Source organism: Oncorhynchus masou, chromosome 23 (assembly GCF_036934945.1).
Source record: "Oncorhynchus masou masou isolate Uvic2021 chromosome 23, UVic_Omas_1.1, whole genome shotgun sequence".
NCBI lineage: Eukaryota > Metazoa > Chordata > Actinopteri > Salmoniformes > Salmonidae > Oncorhynchus > Oncorhynchus masou.
Window position 1 is genome coordinate 9,377,201 of NC_088234.1, and position 19,443 is coordinate 9,396,643.

Consider the following 19,443-nt stretch of genomic DNA (forward strand, 5'->3'; position numbering starts at 1 on the left):
GTGTGCGTGTATGTATATATCTCATATCATACTCTGCTACAGGGGATCCCTGTAGTTCCCTCATGAAATGTAATTAAGGCTGGTTTCCTGTAATTAGGTCTCTCTGAGATCTAGACCACCAGAGAGAACATGTAATTAAGGCTGGTTTCCTGTAATATTAATATATAAAAATGTAATTAAGTCTTGTGTCCTGTAATATATATATATATATATAAATAACCAGCCTATATATATATATATATATTACAGGACACAAGACTTAATTATATATATATGTAATTAAGGCTGGTTTCCTGTAATTAGGTCTCTCTGAGATCTAGACCACCAGAGAGAAATGGATGGAGAGAGCGAGAGAGACAGCGGGAGAGAGCAAGGGAGAGAGCGAGGGAGAGAGCGAGAGAGACAGCGGGAGAGAGCGAGGGAGAGAGCGAGGGAGAGAGCGCAGGAGAGAGAGCGAGGGAGAGAGCGAGGGAGAGAGCGAGGGAGAGAGCGCAGGAGAGAGAGCGAGGGAGAGAGCGAGGGAGAGAGAGCGAGGGAGAGAGCGAGGGAGAGCGCAGGAGAGAGAGCGAGAGAGAGTGGGCAGGTGGGAGAGCGAGACGGGAGAGAGAGGGATGAAGAGAGAAAGAGAAAATAGGAGAGAAAAGCACATGAGATGGTGAGTAAGAGGAAGGTGTGTGTAGTGTGTTATCGTGTGTGTGTGTGAGTGGGAGTAGTGTGTTATGGCGTGTGCTTATGGTGTGTGTGGGAGTGTGTGTAGTGTGTTATAGTGTGTGTGTGGGGGGGTGGGAGTGTGCGTTATGGTGTGTGTGTGTGTAGTGTGTAGTGTGTAATGGTATGTGTGTGTAGTGTGTTAAGGTGTGTGTGTGTGTGTGTGTGTGTGTGTGTGTGTGTGTGTGTGTGTGTGTGTGTGCAGTGTGTGATGTTGTGTGTAGTATGTGTAGTTTGTCTAGTGTGTTTTGTGTATAGTGTGTGTATAGTGCCTTGCGAAAGTAATCGGCCCCCTTGAACTTTGCGACCTTTTGCCACATTTCAGGCTTCAAACATGAAGATATAAAACTGTATTTTTTTGTGAAGAATCAACAACAAGTGGGACACAATCATGAAGTGGAACGATATTTATTGGATATTTCAAACTTTTTTAACAAATCAAAAACTGAAAAATTGGGCGTGCAAAATTATTCAGCCCCCTGAATCCAATCGAGAATCTGTGGAAAGAACTGAAAACTGCTGTTCACAAATGCTCTCCATCCAACCTCACTGAGCTCGAGCTGTTTTGCAAGGAGGAATGGGAAAAAATGTCAGTCTCTCGATGTGCAAAACTGATAGAGACATACCCCAAACGACTTACAGCTGTATTCGCAGCAAAAGGTGGCGCTACAAAGTATTAACTTAAGGGGGATGAATAATTTTGCACGCCCAATTTTTCAGTTTTTGATTTGTTAAAAAAGTTTGAAATATCCAATAAATGTCGTTCCACTTCATGATTGTGTCCCACTTGTTGATTCTTCACAAAAAAATACAGTTTTATATATTTATGTTTGAAGCCTGAAATGTGGCAAAAGGTCGCAAAGTTCAAGGGGGCCGAATACTTTCGCAAGGCACTGTAGTGTGTGTATAGTGTGTGTATAGTGTGTGTATAGTGTGTATGGGACCCACCTTCTGCAGACTGGAAGAGTTGAGTTGTGTTTTATCAATAATCTTAACAGCCACCTAGAAATGATACACTACATTAGACTCAGCAGACAGAGAGACCAATGTGCACAACACCAAAACCCAAGATCTACCAAACCAAGATCTACCAAACCAAGATCTACCAAACCAAAGAATTCAAACAAAGGGTCAGGTGACTAGAGAATGAGCAGCACTTCCTACTCCACATTTGACTCAGATGCATTTACCTCCTGAAATGTAAAGAAAGAACTGGCTGTCGAGGAGAACACTTGCATTTTTGTTTGGGAAAAATATAATAGAGACAGTAGATCTAGCTGGTCTGTCATAATATAATAGAGACAGTAGATCTAGCTGGTCTGTCATATTATCATAGAGACAGTAGATCTAGCTGGTCTGTCATAATATAATCGAGACAGTAGATCTAGCTGGTCTGTCATAATATAATAGAGACAGTAGATCTAGCTGGTCTGTCATAATATAAGAGAGACAGATCTAGCTGGTCTGTCATAATATAATAGAGACAGTAGATCTAGCTGGTCTGTCATATTATCATAGAGAGTAGATCTAGCTGGTCTGTCATAATATAATAGAGACAGTAGATCTAGCTGGTCTGTCATAATAGATAGAGACAGTAGATCTAGCTGGTCTGTCATAATATAATAGAGACAGTAGATCTAGCTGGTCTGTCATAATATAATAGAGACAGTAGATCTAGCTGGTCTGTCATAATATAATAGGGACAGTAGATCTAGCAGGTCTGTCATAATAGAGACAGTAGATCTAGCTGGTCTGTCATAATATAATAGGGACAGTAGATCTAGCTGGTCTGTCATAATATAATAGAGACAGTAGATCTAGCTGGTCTGTCATATTATCATAGAGACAGTAGATCTAGCTGGTCTGTCATAATATAATCGAGACAGTAGATCTAGCTGGTCTGTCATAATAGATAGAGACAGTAGATCTAGCTGGTCTGTCATAATATAATAGAGACAGTAGATCTAGCTGGTCTGTCATAATATAATAGGGACAGTAGATCTAGCAGGTCTGTCATAATAGAGACAGTAGATCTAGCTGGTCTGTCATAATATAATAGGGACAGTAGATCTAGCTGGTCTGTCATAATATAATAGGGACAGTAGATCTAGCAGGTCTGTCATAATAGAGACAGTAGATCTAGCTGGTCTGTCATAATATAATAGAGACAGTAGATCTAGCTGGTCTGTCATAATATAAGAGAGACAGATCTAGCCGGTCTGTCATAATATAATAGAGACAGTAGATCTAGCTGGTCTGTCATAATATAATAGGGACAGTAGATCTAGCAGGTCTGTCATAATAGAGACAGTAGATCTAGCTGGTCTGTCATAATATAATAGAGACAGTAGATCTAGCTGGTCTGTCATAATATAATAGGGACAGTAGATCTAGCAGGTCTGTCATAATAGAGACAGTAGATCTAGCTGGTCTGTCATAATATAATAGAGACAGTAGATCTAGCTGGTCTGTCATAATATAATAGGGACAGTAGATCTAGCTGGTCTGTCATAATATAATAGAGACAGTAGATCTAGCTGGTCTGTCATAATATAATAGAGACAGTAGATCTAGCTGGTCTGTCATAATATAATAGGGACAGTAGATCTAGCAGGTCTGTCATAATAGAGACAGTAGATCTAGCTGGTCTGTCATAATATAATAGAGACAGTAGATCTAGCTGGTCTGTCATAATATAATAGGGACAGTAGATCTAGCTGGTCTGTCATAATATAATAGAGACAGTAGATCTAGCTGGTCTGTCATAATATAATAGAGACAGTAGATCTAGCTGGTCTGTCATAATATAATAGGGACAGTAGATCTAGCAGGTCTGTCATAATAGAGACAGTAGATCTAGCTGGTCTGTCATAATATAATAGAGACAGTAGATCTAGCTGGTCTGTCATAATATAATAGGGACAGTAGATCTAGCTGGTCTGTCATAATATAATAGGGACAGTAGATCTAGCTGGTCTGTCATAATATAATAGGGACAGTAGATCTAGCAGGTCTGTCATAATAGAGACAGTAGATCTAGCTGGTCTGTCATAATATAATAGAGACAGTAGATCTAGCTGGTCTGTCATAATATAATAGGGACAGTAGATCTAGCTGGTCTGTCATAATATAATAGGGACAGTAGATCTAGCAGGTCTGTCATAATAGAGACAGTAGATCTAGCTGGTCTGTCATAATATAATAGAGACAGTAGATCTAGCTGGTCTGTCATAATATAATAGGGACAGTAGATCTAGCTGGTCTGTCATAATAGAGACAGTAGATCTAGCTGGTCTGTCATAATATAATAGGGACAGTAGATCTAGCTGGTCTGTCATAATATAATAGGGACAGTAGATCTAGCTGGTCTGTCATAATATAATAGAGACAGTAGATCTAGCTGGTCTGTCATAATATATTAGAGACAGTAGATCTAGCTGGTCTGTCATAATATAAGAGAGACAGATCTAGCCGGTCTGTCATAATATAATAGAGACAGTAGATCTAGCTGGTCTGTCATAATATAATAGGGACAGTAGATCTAGCTGGTCTGTCATAATATAAGAGAGACAGATCTAGCTGGTCTGTCATAATATAATAGAGACAGTAGATCTAGCTGGTCTGTCATAATATAATAGGGACAGTAGATCTAGCTGGTCTGTCATAATATAGAGACAGTAGATTTAGCTGGTCTGTCATAATATAATAGAGACAGTAGATCTAGCTGGTCTGTCATAATATAGAGACAGTAGATTTAGCTGGTCTGTCATAATACAATAGAGACAGTAGATCGAGCTGGTCTGTCATAATATAATAGATACAGTAGATCTAGCTGGTCTGTCATAATACAATAGAGACAGTAGATCTAGCAGGTCTGTCATAATATAATAGAGACAGTAGATCTAGCTGGTCTGTCATAATATAATAGACAGTAGATCTAGCTGGTCTGTCATAATATAATAGAGACAGTAGATCTAGCTGGTCTGTCATAATATAATAGAGACAGGAGATCTAGCTGGTCTGTCATAATATAGAGACAGTAGATTTAGCTGGTCTGTCATAATATAATAGAGACAGTAGATCTAGCTGGTCTGTCATAATATAATAGAGACAGTAGATTTAGCTGGTCTGTCATAATACAATAGAGACAGTAGATTTAGCTGGTCTGTCATAATACAATAGAGACAGTAGATCGAGCTGGTCTGTCATATTATCATAGAGACAGTACCTCCATGTCATACACGAGACCTCGTAGATTTAAATTTCTCAATTGTTGCCATGAAATTATTTTAATATCCAGAGCATTCGGAAAGTATTCAGACCCCTTGACTTTCCCCACATTTTGAATATTTTCACAAGACACTGTGTATTATTACTCAAACATATTGTTAATTTATGTAATACTTCATATTAATTGCTTTGGCAACCACCCATAATGCATCTATTGAATTGAGCGAAAGACACTCCCCCCCCCCCCCCTTTGAGTGGTTCGGACGGACGGACAGATTTTCCAAGCACAGTCAACTAAGTGTATGTAAACAATTGTTGGAAAAGTCCCTCTCACACACACACACACGCGCACGCGCACACACACGCGCACACACACGCGCACACACACACGCGCACACACACACATATATATATATTGAACTAGGCAAGTCAGTTTAGAATAAATTCTTATTTACAATGACGGCCTAGGAACAGTGAGTTAACTGCCTTGTTCAGGGGAACAGTGAGTTAACTGCCTTGTTCAGGGGAACAGTGGGTTAACTGCCTTGTTCAGGGGAACAGTGAGTTAACTGCCTTGTTCAGGGGAACAGTGGGTTAACTGCCTTGTTCAGGGGAACAGCGGGTTAACTGCCTTGTTCAGGGGAACAGTGGGTTAACTGCCTTGTTCATTGGCAGATTCTAAGCCAGACCCAGTTCAGAATGCTGAACACTGTCTCTGCCTGGTGGAACACAGTGAGGACAGAATGTTGACTGTTCCAACAGAACACCCACTTCAACAACGGAGAGAGACAGTTGGGCTGCATCTCAATAGTCTACAATGGCTTCCTCTCCTTTACCAAGTCCTTCAGGAGGAGAGCGGTGGGATAGAAGAATGAAAATCAATAATGGCGTGTGAGAGAATGCGTGTGTCTGAGCTGAGGGGGACTGTAGGGGTGGTTCAAAATGGATCCAGTCCAAATGCAGAAGGATTTGAGATACAGCCCAAGTCCAAAGTGGAGGTTACACTGGAAGTGGTGCAACAAGACAGGAAGAAGTTCCTGCCAGAAGAGAAATTGGTGTCTCTGTGTGTGTGACTAACGTGTGTATGTTGAAAAGTGTGTGTGTCTGTGCTACCTCTTTCCCGGTAAGGACATGGCGTGCCAGTTTGACTTTTGCGAAGTTTCCCTTGCCAATGGTCTTCAGCAACCGATAGTTACCGATGTGAGGGGTCTCTTCCGCTGTCGTGGCAACCGAGTTCCGACATCGCGGCATGCTGGGACGGCCCCCCGCCTTGGTGTCCTGGTAGAAGGGAAGGAGGGAGAGGAGGGGAGAGAGTTGTTTAAGTACAGGGATCATCAACTAGATTAAGCCAATTATTTATTGAGAGGAAACCTACTTACAAATAATTGGTAGATGGCAAATTGACCGCAAGAAACCCAAACAGATGAATGAAGCATTATATTATCTCAAACCTTGCTAACATATGTATACAGTAACAAACAGACTTTACAAAATGGGCCAGGGATGCTGGACCATGTTTTACTCCAACGCTTCCCACAGTTGTATCAAGTTGGCTGGATGTCCTTTGGGTGGTGGACCGTTCTTGATACACACAGGAAACTGTTGAGCGTGAAAAACCCAGCAGCGTTGCAGTTCCTTTCAGAAACCGGTGTGTCTGGCACCTACTGCCATACCTCGTTCAAAGACCCCTAATACCATACCTCGTTCAAAGACCCCTACTGCCATACCTCGTTCAAAGACCCCTACTGCCATACCTCGTTCAAAGACCCCTACTCCCATACCTCGTTCAAAGACACCTACTGCCATACCTCGTTCAAAGACACCTACTCCCATACCTCGTTCAAAGACCCCTAATACCATACCTCGTTCAAAGGCCCCTACTCCCATACCTCGTTCAAAGACACCTACTGCCATACCTCGTTCAATGACCCCTACTCCCATACCTCGTTCAAAGACCCCTAATACCATACCTCGTTCAAAGACCCCTACTCCCATACCTCGTTCAAAGACACCTACTGCCATACCTCGTTCAAAGACCCCTACTGCCATACCTCGTTCAAAGACCCCTACTACCATACCTCGTTAAAAGACCCCTACTGCCATACCTCGTTCAAAGACACCTACTGCCATACCTCGTTCAAAGACACCTACTGCCATACCTCGTTCAAAGACCCCTACTCCCATACCTCGTTCAAAGACACCTACTGCCATACCTCGTTCAAAGACCCCTACTCCCATACCTCGTTCAAAGACCCCTACTCCCATACCTCGTTCAAAGACACCTACTGCTATACCTCGTTCAAAGACCCCTACTCCCATACCTCGTTCAAAGACACCTACTGCCATACCTCGTTCAATGACCCCTACTCCCATACCTCGTTCAAAGACCCCTAATACCATACCTCGTTCAAAGACCCCTACTCCCATACCTCGTTCAAAGACACCTACTGCCATACCTCGTTCAAAGACCCCTACTGCCATACCTCGTTCAAAGACCCCTACTACCATACCTCGTTAAAAGACCCCTACTGCCATACCTCGTTCAAAGACACCTACTGCCATACCTCGTTCAAAGACACCTACTGCCATACCTCGTTCAAAGACCCCTACTCCCATACCTCGTTCAAAGACACCTACTGCTATACCTCGTTCAAAGACCCCTACTCCCATACCTCGTTCAAAGACACCTACTGCCATACCTCGTTCAAAGACCCCTACTCCCATACCTCGTTCAAAGACACCTACTGCCATACCTCGTTCAAAGACCCCTACTGCCATACCTCGTTCAAAGACCCCTACTACCATACCTCGTTCAAAGACCCCTACTGCCATACCTCGTTCAAAGACCCCTACTACCATACCTCGTTCAAAGACACCTACTGCCATACCTCGTTCAAAGACCCCTACTGCCATACCTCGTTCAAAGACACCTACTACCATACCTCGTTCAAAGACCCCTACTACCATACCTCGTTCAAAGGCACCTACTGCCATACCTCGTTCAAAGGCACCTACTGCCATACCTCGTTCAAAGACCCCTACTGCCATACCTCGTTCAAAGACACCTACTACCATACCTCGTTCAAAGACCCCTACTCCCATACCTCGTTCAAAGACACCTACTGCCATACCTCGTTCAAAGACCCCTACTACCATACCTCGTTCAAAGACCCCTACTACCATACCTCGTTCAAAGACACCTACTACCATACCTCGTTCAGACACCTACTATCATACCTCGTTCAAAGACACCTACCACCATACCTCGTTCAAAGACCCCTACTGCCATACCTCGTTCAAAGACCCCTACTGCCATACCTCGTTCAAAGACCCCTACTGCCATACCTCATTCAAAGACCCCTACTGCCATACCTCGTTCAAAGACACCTACCCCCATACCTCGTTCAAAGACCCCTACTACCATACCTCGTTCAAAGACACCTACTACCATACCTCGTTCAAAGACCCCTACTACCATACCTCGTTCAAAGACACCTACCCCCATACCTCGTTCAAAGACCCCTAAACCATACCTCGTTCAAAGACACCTACTACCATACCTTGTTCAAAGGCACTTAAATCTTTAGTCTTGCCCATTCACTCTCTGATTGGCACACATACACAATCCATGTCTCAAGGCATAAAAATCCCTCTTTAACCCATCTCCTCCCCTTCATTTATACTGATTGAAGTGGATTTAACAAAGTGACACCAGTAAGGGTTCATAGCTTTCACCTGGATTCACCTGGTCAGTCTATGTCATGGGAAGAGCAGGTGTTCATAATGTTTTGTACACTTAGTGTCGATCTCTCTATTTTGCGTGGGAATATACAGAACAGAATTCTTTGGAACAGATTTGCTAAATAAAAATCAGTTGGACCTGATTAGCTGATGTTTTTACATTTCTTTTTTGGTCTGAAAACTTGGGCAGCCAAATAATAAATAAAAAAATCACCCAGCAGCCAGTTGGAGAACCCTGCTTCCGTAGGTCATATGTTTGAGTGTAGTCTGGTCCAGGAGTGTGAAGGTGAACCGAAAGGCTCTGGAGCAACGAACTGCCCTTACTGTCTCTGCCTGGCTGGTTCCCCTCTTTCCATTGGGATTCTCTGCCTCTAACCCCATTACAGGGGCTGAGTCACTGACTTACTGGTGCTCTTCCATGCCGTCCCTAGGAGGGGTGCGTCACTTGAGTGGGTTGAGTCACTGACTTGGTCTTCCTGTCTGGGTTGGTGCCCCCCCTTGGGTTGTGCCGTGGCGGAGATCTTTGTGGGCTATACTCGGCCCTGTCTCAGGATGGTAAGTTGTGGTTGAAGATATCCCTCTAGTGGTGTGGGGGCTGTGCTTTGGCAAAGTGGGTGGAGTTATATCCTGCCTGTTTGGCCCTGTCCGGGGGCATCACTGGGTGGGGACAGTGTCTCCTGACCACTCCTGTCTCAGCCTCCAGAATTTATGCTGCAGTAGTTTGTGTCGAGGGGGCTAGGGTCAGTCTGTTATATCTGGAGTATTTCTCCTGTCTTATCCGGTGTCCTGTGTGAATTTAAGTATGCTCTAACTCTCTCTCGGAGGACCTGAGCCCTAGGACCATGCTTCAGGACTACCTGACACGATGACTCCTTGCTGTCCCCAGTCCACCTGGCCGTGCTGCTGCTCCAGTTTCAACTGTTCTGTCTGCGGAGCATACAAGTATCTAAGTATCTGACTGAGCGGTGATAGGCAGAAGCAGGCGCGTAAACATTCATTGAAATAGGGGATGCCACAGAGTTCAATTCTCAGGCCGACTCTTTTCTCTGTATACATCAATGATGTCGCTCTTGTTGCTGGTGAGTCTCTGATCCACCTCTAAGCAGACGACACCATTCTGTATACTTCTGGCCCTTCTTTGGACACTGTGTTAACAAACCTCCGGATGAGCTTCAATGCCATACAACTCTCCTTCCGTGGCCTCCAAATGCATCCTTCACTCATGCTGCTAAACATACCCTTGTAAAACTGACTATCCTACCAATTCTTGACTTCGGCGATGTCATTTACAAAATAGCCTCCAACACTACTCTGCAAACCGGATGTAGTCTATCACAGTGCCATCCGTTTTTATCACCAAAGCCCCATATACTACCCACCACTGCGACCTGTAAGCTCTCGTTGGCTGGCCCTCGCTTCATATTCATCGCCAAACCCACTGGCTCCAGGTCATCTATAAGTCTTTGCTAGGTAAAGCCCCACCTCATCTCAGCTCACTGGTCACCATAACAACACCCACTAATAGCACGCGCTCCAGCAGGTATATTTCACTGGTCACCCCCAAAGCCAACTCCTCCTTTGACCGCCTTTCCTTCCAGTTCTCTGCTGCCAATGACTGGAACGAATTTCAAAAATCACTGAAGCTGGACTCTTATCTCACTCACTAGCTTTAAGCACCAGCTGTCAGAGCAGCTTACAGATCCCTGCAACTGTACACAGCCCATCTGTAAATAGCCCATCCAACTACCTCATCCCCACATTGCTATTTATTTCTTTGCTCCTTTGCACCCCAGTATCTCTACTTGCACATTCATCTTCTGCACATCTATCACTCCAGTATTAAATTGCTATATTGTAATTATTTCACCACTATGGCCTATGTATTGCCTTTACCTCCCTAATTTTACTACAGTTGCACACACTGTATATAGACTTTTCTATTGCGTTATTGACTGCATGTTTTGTTTACTCCATGTGTAACTCTGTGTTGTTGTTTGTGTCACACTGCTTTGCTTTATCGTGGCCAGGTCACAGTTGTAAATGAGAACTTGTTCTCAACTGGCCTACCTGGTTAAATAAAGGTGAATTGTTTTTAATTTAAAAATCATTACACACACACACACACACACACACACACACACACACACACACACACACACACACACACGACAACTGTGGGCATCTAAACAAGAGAAAGAGAATGAGAAAGAGAGAGGTCCCTCTACAGCTGTAGCAGCAATCAGACCAATCTGGCTAACCTTTTAGACAGCAGCCTCTGAACTCAATCCCAGTTCAGATGAACAAACCAATCTGGCTAACCTTTTAGACAGCAGCCTCTGAACTCAATCCCAGTTCAGATGAACAAACCAATCTGGCTAACTTTTAGACAGCAGCCTCTGAACTCAATCCCAGTTCAGATGAACAAACCAATCTGGCTAACCTTTTAGACAGCAGCCTCTGAACTCAATCCCAGTTCAGATGAACAAACCAATCTGGCTAACCTTTTAGACAGCAGCCTCTGAACTCAATCCCAGTTCAGATGAACAAACCAATCTGGCTAACCTTTTAGACAGCAGCCTCTGAACTCAATCCCAGTTCAGATGAACAAACCAATCTGGCTAACCTTTTAGACAGCAGCCTCTGAACTCAATCCCAGTTCAGATGAACAAACCAATCTGGCTAACCTTTTAGACAGCAGCCTCTGAACTCAATCCCAGTTCAGATGAACAAACCAATCTGGCTAATGCAGCCTTTAAGAGGACAGCCTCTGGTGTATCACACAAACAACTGTATTTCTGACATCATTATCCCTAGGGCATGTTATTGAGGTCCTGCTGGGGTGTGTGTTCCTTGGGGTGTGTGTTCCTTGGGGTGTGCTTGACGTCAACTCACGCACACACTCCCTCTCCTACCTTATTTGCTAACCAGAGTCCCATTCTGTTCAGAACCTCTCTCTGCCACCTCTACAATTATGTGTGTGTATGTCAAAGAGCTGTGTGTGTGCATGTCAGAGAGCTGTGTGTGTGTGTGTGTGTGCGTGTCAGAGAGCTGTGTGTGTGTGTGCTGACTGTCCTCGTGGCGCATGTCAACATTAGCGAGACTGGTGAGAGGAAGTTACAGCATTATCCCCATAACACTGATAAGAGCTGTGTGTTTGTGTGTGTTTGAGAGAGATTTTACAGTGCGACTCTTGCAATATCCTCTCTAGCCCCGCCGCCCCCCTCCATCTCTCCCCCCACCTCTCTCTCCCCCCACTCCAGCTCTCTCTCCCACCCACTCCATCTCTCTCTCTCCCCCCCACTCCATCTCCCCCTCTCCATCTCTCCCCCCATCTCTCCCCCCACTCCATCCCCCCTCTCCATCTCCCCCTCTCCAGCTCTCTCCCCCCACTCCATCTCCCCCCACTCCATCTCTCCCCCACTCCACCCCCCATCTCCCCCTCTCCATCTCTCTCCCCCTCTCCATCTCTCTCCCCCCACTCCATCTCTCTCCCCCCACTCCAGCTCTCTCTCCCCCCACTCCATCTCACACCCCCCATCTCTCTCTCCCACCCCCTCCATCTCTCCCCCCACTCCATCTCACCCTCCCCCCACTCCATCTCACCCCCCTCTCCATATCTCTCCCCCCACTCCATCTCCCCCTCTCCATATCTCTCCCCCCACTCCATCTCTCTCTCCCGCCCCCCCTCTCTCTCCCCCTCTCCATCTCTCTCTCCCCCTTCCCATCTCCCCCCCCCCACTCCAGCTCTCTCTCCCCCCACTCCATCTCACACCCCCCATCTCTCTCTCCCACCCCCTCCATCTCTCCCCCCACTCCATCTCCCCCTCCCCCCACTCCATCTCACCCTCCCCCCACTCCATCTCACCCCCCCATCTCTCTCTCCCGCCCCCCATCTCACCCCCTCTCCATATCTCTCCCCCCACTCCATCTCCCCCTCTCCATATCTCTCCCCCACTCCATCTCCCCCTCTCCATATCTCTCCCCCCCCACTCCATCTCTCTCTCCCGCCCCCCTCTCTCCCCCCACTCCATCTCACCCTCCCCCCACTCCATCTCACCCCCCATCTCTCTCTCCCGCCCCCCCCATCTCACCCCCCTCTCCATATCTCTCCCCCACTCCATCTCCCCCTCTCCATATCTCTCCCCCCACTCCATCTCCCCCTCTCCATATCTCTCCCCCCACTCCATCTCTCTCTCCCGCCCCCTCTCTCCCCCCACTCCATCTCTCTCTCCCCCTCTCCATCTCTCTACCCCCTCTCCATCTCTCTACCCCCTCTCCATCTCTCTCTCCCCCTCTCCATCTCTCTCTCCCCCCTCTCCATCTCTCTCTACCCCCTCTCCATCTCTCTCTCCCCCATCCCCATCTCCCCCCTCCTCCCCATCTCCCCCCCCCACTCCAGCTCTCTCTCCCCCCCACTCCATCTCACACCCCCCCATCTCTCTCTCCCACCCCCTCCATCTCTCCCCCCACTCCATCTCCCCCTCCCCCCACTCCATCTCACCCTCCCCCCACTCCATCTCACCCCCCATCTCTCTCTCCCGACCCCCCCATCTCACCCCCTCTCCATATCTCTCCCCCCACTCCATCTCCCCCTCTCCATATCTCTCCCCCACTCCATCTCCCCCTCTCCATATCTCTCCCCCCACTCCATCTCTCTCCCCCCCCCCTCTCTCCCCCCACTCCATCTCTCTCCCCCCTCTCCATCTCTCTACCCCCTCTCCATCTCTCTACCCCCTCTCCATCTCTCTCTCCCCCTCTCCATCTCTCTACCCCCTCTCCATCTCTCTCTCCCCCTCTCCATCTCTCTCTCCCCCCTCTCCATCTCTCTCTCCCCCATCCCCATCTCCCCCTCTCCCTCTCCATCTCTCTCTCCCCCCCCTCTCCATCTCTCTCTCCCCCTCTCCATCTCTCTCTCCCCCCATCCCCATCTCCCCCTCTCCATCTCTCCCCTCTCCATCTCTCCCCCTCTCCATCTCCCCCTCTCCATCTCTCCCCCTCTCCATCTCTCTCTCCCCCTCTCCATCTCTCTCTCCCCCTCTCCATCTCTCTCTCCCCCTCTCCATCTCTCTCTCCCCCCTCTCCATCTCTCTCCCCCCATCCCCATCTCCCCCTCTCCATCTCTCCCTCTCCATCTCTCCCCCTCTCCATCTCTCCCCCTCTCCATCTCCCCCTCTCCATCTCTCCCCCTCTCCATCTCTCCCCCTCTCCATCTCTCCCCCATCTCTTCCCCCTCTCCATCTCTCTCCCCCCCCCTCATTTCTCTCTCCCGCCCCCTCATTTCTCTCTCCCGCCCCCTCTCTCCCCAGTAACAACCGGTCTCTCCCGCCCCCATCTCCCCCTCCATTTCTCTCCCCCCCTCCATTTCTCTCTCCCGTCCCCCATTCCCCCCCTCCATTTCCCCCCCCCCCCCCCTCCATTTCTCTCTCCCGCCTCCATTTCTCTCTCCCGCCCCCATTTCTCTCTCCCCGCCCCGTCTCCCCCTCCATTTCTCTCTCCCGCCCCCTGTCTCCCCCCTCCATTTCTCTCTCCCGCCCCCCATTCCCCCCCTCCATTTCTCTCCCCCGCCCCCCATTTCTCTCTCCCGCCCCCCTGTCTCCCCGCCCCCATTTCTCTCTCCCCGCCCCCTGTCTCCCCCTCCATCTCTCTCTCCCCCTCTCCATCTCTCTCTCCCCCATCCCCATCTCCCCCTCCCCATCTCCCCCCCCACTCCAGCTCTCTCTCCCCCCACTCCATCTCACACCCCCCATCTCTCTCTCCCACCCCCTCCATCTCTCCCCCCACTCCATCTCCCCCTCCCCCCACTCCATCTCACCCTCCCCCCACTCCATCTCACCCCCCATCTCTCTCTCCCGCCCCCCATCTCACCCCCCTCTCCATATCTCACCCCCTCTCCATATCTCTCCCCCCACTCCATCTCCCCCTCTCCATATCTCTCCCCCCCACTCCATCTCTCTCTCCCGCCCCCCTCTCTCCATCTCTCTCTCCCCCTCTCCCATCTCTCTACCCCCTCTCCATCTCTCTACCCCCTCTCCATCTCTCTCTCCCCCTCTCCATCTCCCCCTCCCCATCTCCCCCCCACTCCAGCTCTCTCTCCCCCCACTCCATCTCACACCCCCATCTCTCTCTCCCACCCCCTCCATCTCTCCCCCACTCCATCTCCCCCTCCCCCCCACTCCATCTCACCCCCTCTCCATATCTCTCCCCCACTCCATCTCCCCCTCTCCATATCTCTCCCCCCACTCCATCTCCCCCTCTCCATATCTCTCCCCCCCACTCCATCTCTCTCTCCCGCCCCCTCTCTCCCCCCACTCCATCTCTCTCTCCCCTCTCCATCTCTCTACCCCCTCTCCATCTCTCTACCCCCTCTCCATCTCTCTCTCCCCCTCTCCATCTCTCTCTCCCCCTCTCCATCTCTCTCTCCCCCTCTCCATCTCCCCCTCTCCATCTCTCCCTCTCCATCTCTCCCCCTCTCCATCTCTCCCCCTCTCCATCTCCCCCCCTCTCCATCTCTCCCCCTCTCCATCTCTCCCCCATCTCTTCCCCCTCTCCATCTCTCTCCCCCCCCCTCATTTCTCTCTCCCGCCCCCTCATTTCTCTCTCCCCGCCCCCCTCTCTCCCCAGTAACAACCGGTCTCTCCCGCCCCCATCTCCCCCTCCATTTCTCTCCCCCTCCATTTCTCTCTCCCGTCCCCCATTTCCCCCCCCCCCTCCATTTCCCCCCCCCTCCATTTCTCTCTCCCGCCTCCATTTCTCTCTCCCGCCCCCCATTTCTCTCTCCCCGCCCCGTCTCCCCCTCCATTTCTCTCTCCCGCCCCCTGTCTCCCCCCCTCCATTTCTCTCTCCCGCCCCCCATTCCCCCCCCTCCATTTCTCTCCCCCGCCCCCCATTTCTCTCTCCCCGCCCCCTGTCTCCCCCTCCATTTCTCTCTCCCCCTCCATTTCTCTCTCCCGCCCCCTGTCTCCCCCTCCATTTCTCTCTCCCCCCTCCATTTCTCTCTCCCGCCCCGTCTCCCCCCTCCATTTCTCTCTCCCGCCCCCCATTCCCCCCCCCCCATTTCTCTCCCGCCCCCCATTTCTCCCCCCCTCCATTTCTCTCTCCCGCCCCCCATTTCTCCCCCCCCCCTCCATTTCTCTCTCCCGCTCCCCATTTCTCCCCCCCCCCTCCATTTCTCTCCCCCCTCCATTTCTCTCTCCCCTCCATTTCTCTCTCCCCGCCCCCCATTTCTCCCCCCCCTCCAGTTCTCTCTCCCGCTCCCCATTTCTCTCCCCCTCCATTTCTCTCTCCCCCCCATTTCTCTCCCCCTCCATTTCTCTCTCCCGCCCCCATTTCTCTCTCCCGCCCCCTCTATCTCTCTTCTTCTCATCCCCTCTGTACTATTGTGCAGGATTTTCTCCGCTCTCATTCGTTAACAGCTGCACGCCAGCCACACAAACAAACAAACTCACCTGTTATAATTATAGATGTGCAGACAATTGATGTCATTGTTTTGTTCTCACATTACTTTCAGCTAGCTAGCACTGACTCATTACGCTAGTTACAGAACCAAGACACACACACATACTCACACTGACTCATAACGCTAGTTACAGAACCAAGACACACACACACACTGACTCAAAACACTAGTTACAGAACCAAGACACACACACTAACTCATAACGCTAGTTACAGAACCAAGACACACACACTGACTCAAAACGCTAGTTACAGAACCAACACACACACACTGACTCAAGATGCTAGTTACAGAACCAAGACACACACAAACACACACTGAGCTGTAGTAATGTTTATCCCAGTGTGTGGGAACGGTTTGACTCAACCCTCATTACTACTGTCCTTTCCTAGGGAACAGAGGAACACGCATACACTCAGTGAACAGCCACACACACACGTTAGAAGAAGAGAGTATTTGAAGACCTAAAGACACAGACAGGCATCTACATAAGTCCATAGTAATGATAAGTCCAATGGGGGGAGATCACACACACTCCTGTGTCCTGGTCGTGATGGATGTGTTGCCATGGTGATTTGTTGCTGGCTGTAGCTGCCCTCACACCATTTCCCCTTCTTCTCCCTCCTGTGTCCTCTGTCATCCCTTCTCTTCCATCTCAATCTTTGTATTCAATGATGGGAGATGGATGCAAGATATTTTGTCACGCACACACACACACACACACGCACACACTCACACGCACACACACGCACACACTCACACATTCCGTATTTATATTACTTAGACGCTGTTGCACACAGAGAAAGTCAGCCATGAGTAGGGTGAACTAAAAATAAAATGTCCACCTACACACACTCATACGCTCTCGCTCATGGACAGGGATGTGTGTGTGTTATACAAACTCCCTAGAGTAAAGGGTTTGTGTTGGTACTTGTCAAGGGAGAATGCATTTGCGTTGAAGTGTGTGAAACTATGAGCTCGTTAACAACAGGGGAGGTTATTTAAATAAATAAATCACCTTATAGCATGAACAGCGCCACCTAGTGGTCAGAACCTTTATATATGTGTATTTTTTTAAACTAGGCAAGTCACTTAAGAACAAATTCTTATTTACAATGACGGCCTACCTAGTGGTCAGAACCTGATCATATCAAGATGCAGGATGGGACTTAAACCCAACAACTTCAATGACAAATCTCTCTGAACAGGGTGAAAACACCATCACCAAATTCACTGAGAATACATTACATAGGAAGAAACAATACTCCAAGCGATAAGCTCCATATTACATGTCAAACATAGAGAACGGACACTATATACACGCGTTGATTGGTTGGGGTGTTGCAGAGGTCCGTGGGTGGCTTTTGACCACTTTTTCGGATGCCTCATGTCGTACTCATTGTTAGAAATAGTTTTCATCCAAATCAGCTGTTAGGTATTATAATTACTGAATATTATATGATTATTTTTTATTCAACAAAATATTTGATCTTATCTGTTTCTAACTACAGAAACATTCCCAGAACCATTTGAAGTGTCATGAAATGACCTGAGAGGGAGATGGGGGGGTCCTACGAAGCAGAAACAGAGGGAGAAAATATTTTTTTTAAACACAGAAATAAATTAGAAACGAGAAAGCAGCTAAGTCCTTTTCCCCCTCTCACACCCCAACCCAACATACACAGGACGCACACCTACAGGACGCACACCTACAGGACGCACACCTACAGGACAACACACCTACAGGACCACACACCTACAGGACCGCACACCTACAGGACCGCACACCTACAGGACCACACACCTACAGGACCGCACACCTACAGGACGCACACCTACAGGACGCACACCTACAGGACGCACACCTACAGGACCACACACCTACAGGACCACACACCTACAGGACGCACACCTACAGGACGCACACCTACAGGACCACACACCTACAGGACCACACACCTACAGGACCACACACCTACAGGACCACACACCTACAGGACCACACACCTACAGGACGCACACCTACAGGACACACACCTACAGGACCACACACCTACAGGACCACACACCTACAGGACGCACACCTACAGGACGCACACCTACAGGACCACACACCTACAGGACGCACACCTACAGGACGCACACCTACAGGACGCACACCTACAGGACCGCACACCTACAGGACCGCACACCTACAGGACCGCACACCTACAGGACCGCACACCTACAGGACGCACACCTACAGGACACACACCTACAGGACCACACACCTACAGGACACACACCTACAGGATGCACACCTACAGGACACACACCTACAGGACGCACACCTACAGGACTTACATGCCAGGTGGTGTCTGAGAAAAATAAAAATAAAATGCCCAAAAACTCCAGCCACCCGAGACATGGACTGTTCTCCGTGCTCCCGTCCGGCAGACCGTACCGGCGCATCGAGGCTCAGATGACCACTGACCATAAGACTATCCACACGGACTCTATGCTCATCCACGGGTCTCTTCCCACTCAGACACACACCTACACTGCTGTTCATTGATTATTGATTACCATTCGTATCAATTTATCCTGCTACTGGTCACTATTACTCCTGTTTACATGTATATGTTACCACTAGTAGAGCCCTGTTTACATGTATATATTACCACTAGTAGAGTCCTGTTTACATGTATATATTACCACTAGTAGAGTCCTGTTTACATGTATATATTACCACTAGTAGAGTCCTGTTACCACTAGTAGAGTCCTGTTTACATGTATATATTACCACTAGTAGAGTCCTGTTTACATGTATATATTACCACTAGTAGAGTCCTGTTTACATGTATATATTACCACTAGTAGAGCCCTGTTTACATGTATATATTACCACTAGTAGAGTCCTGTTTACATGTATATATTACCACTAGTAGAGTCCTGTTTACATGTATATATTACCACTAGTAGAGTCCTGTTTACATGTATATATTACCACTAGTAGAGTCCTGTTTACATGTATATATTACCACGAGTAGAGTCCTGTTTACATGTATATATTACCACTAGTAGAGTCCTGTTTACATGTATATATTACCACTAGTAGAGTCCTGTTTACATGTATATATTACCACGAGTAGAGTCCTGTTTACATGTATATATTACCACTAGTAGAGTCCTGTTTACATGTATATATTACCACTAGTAGAGTCCTGTTTACATGTATATATTACCACTAGTAGAGTCCTGTTACCACTAGTAGAGTCCTGTTTACATGTATATATTACCACTAGTAGAGTCCTGTTTACATGTATATA

The 19,443-nt window shown here is 48.1% G+C and overlaps 2 protein-coding genes across 2 annotated transcripts in view; one reads left to right on the top strand and one right to left on the bottom strand.

Moving 5' to 3' along the window:
* The window catches only part of mark2b (MAP/microtubule affinity-regulating kinase 2b), a 104,323-nt gene that overhangs the window by 66,808 nt on the left and 18,072 nt on the right, over positions 1-19,443 (bottom strand). Inside the window, exons 2-3 of the mRNA XM_064931072.1 lie at positions 6,052-6,216; positions 1,657-1,710 (exon numbers count right to left, since the gene is read on the bottom strand). Coding sequence (XP_064787144.1) covers positions 1,657-1,710; positions 6,052-6,216 — 219 coding nt within the window. The remainder of the gene's footprint in view (positions 1-1,656; positions 1,711-6,051; positions 6,217-19,443) is intronic.
* Positions 12,068-18,689, top strand: LOC135511205 (uncharacterized; the record flags this gene model as incomplete). The annotated part of the gene is made up of 8 exons (XM_064932837.1): positions 12,068-12,092; positions 12,251-12,379; positions 12,471-12,899; positions 13,010-13,093; positions 13,140-13,277; positions 13,487-13,530; positions 17,821-18,485; positions 18,572-18,689. Coding segments are annotated over 8 exons (1,632 nt in total), but the record flags the coding sequence as incomplete, so codon positions are not given.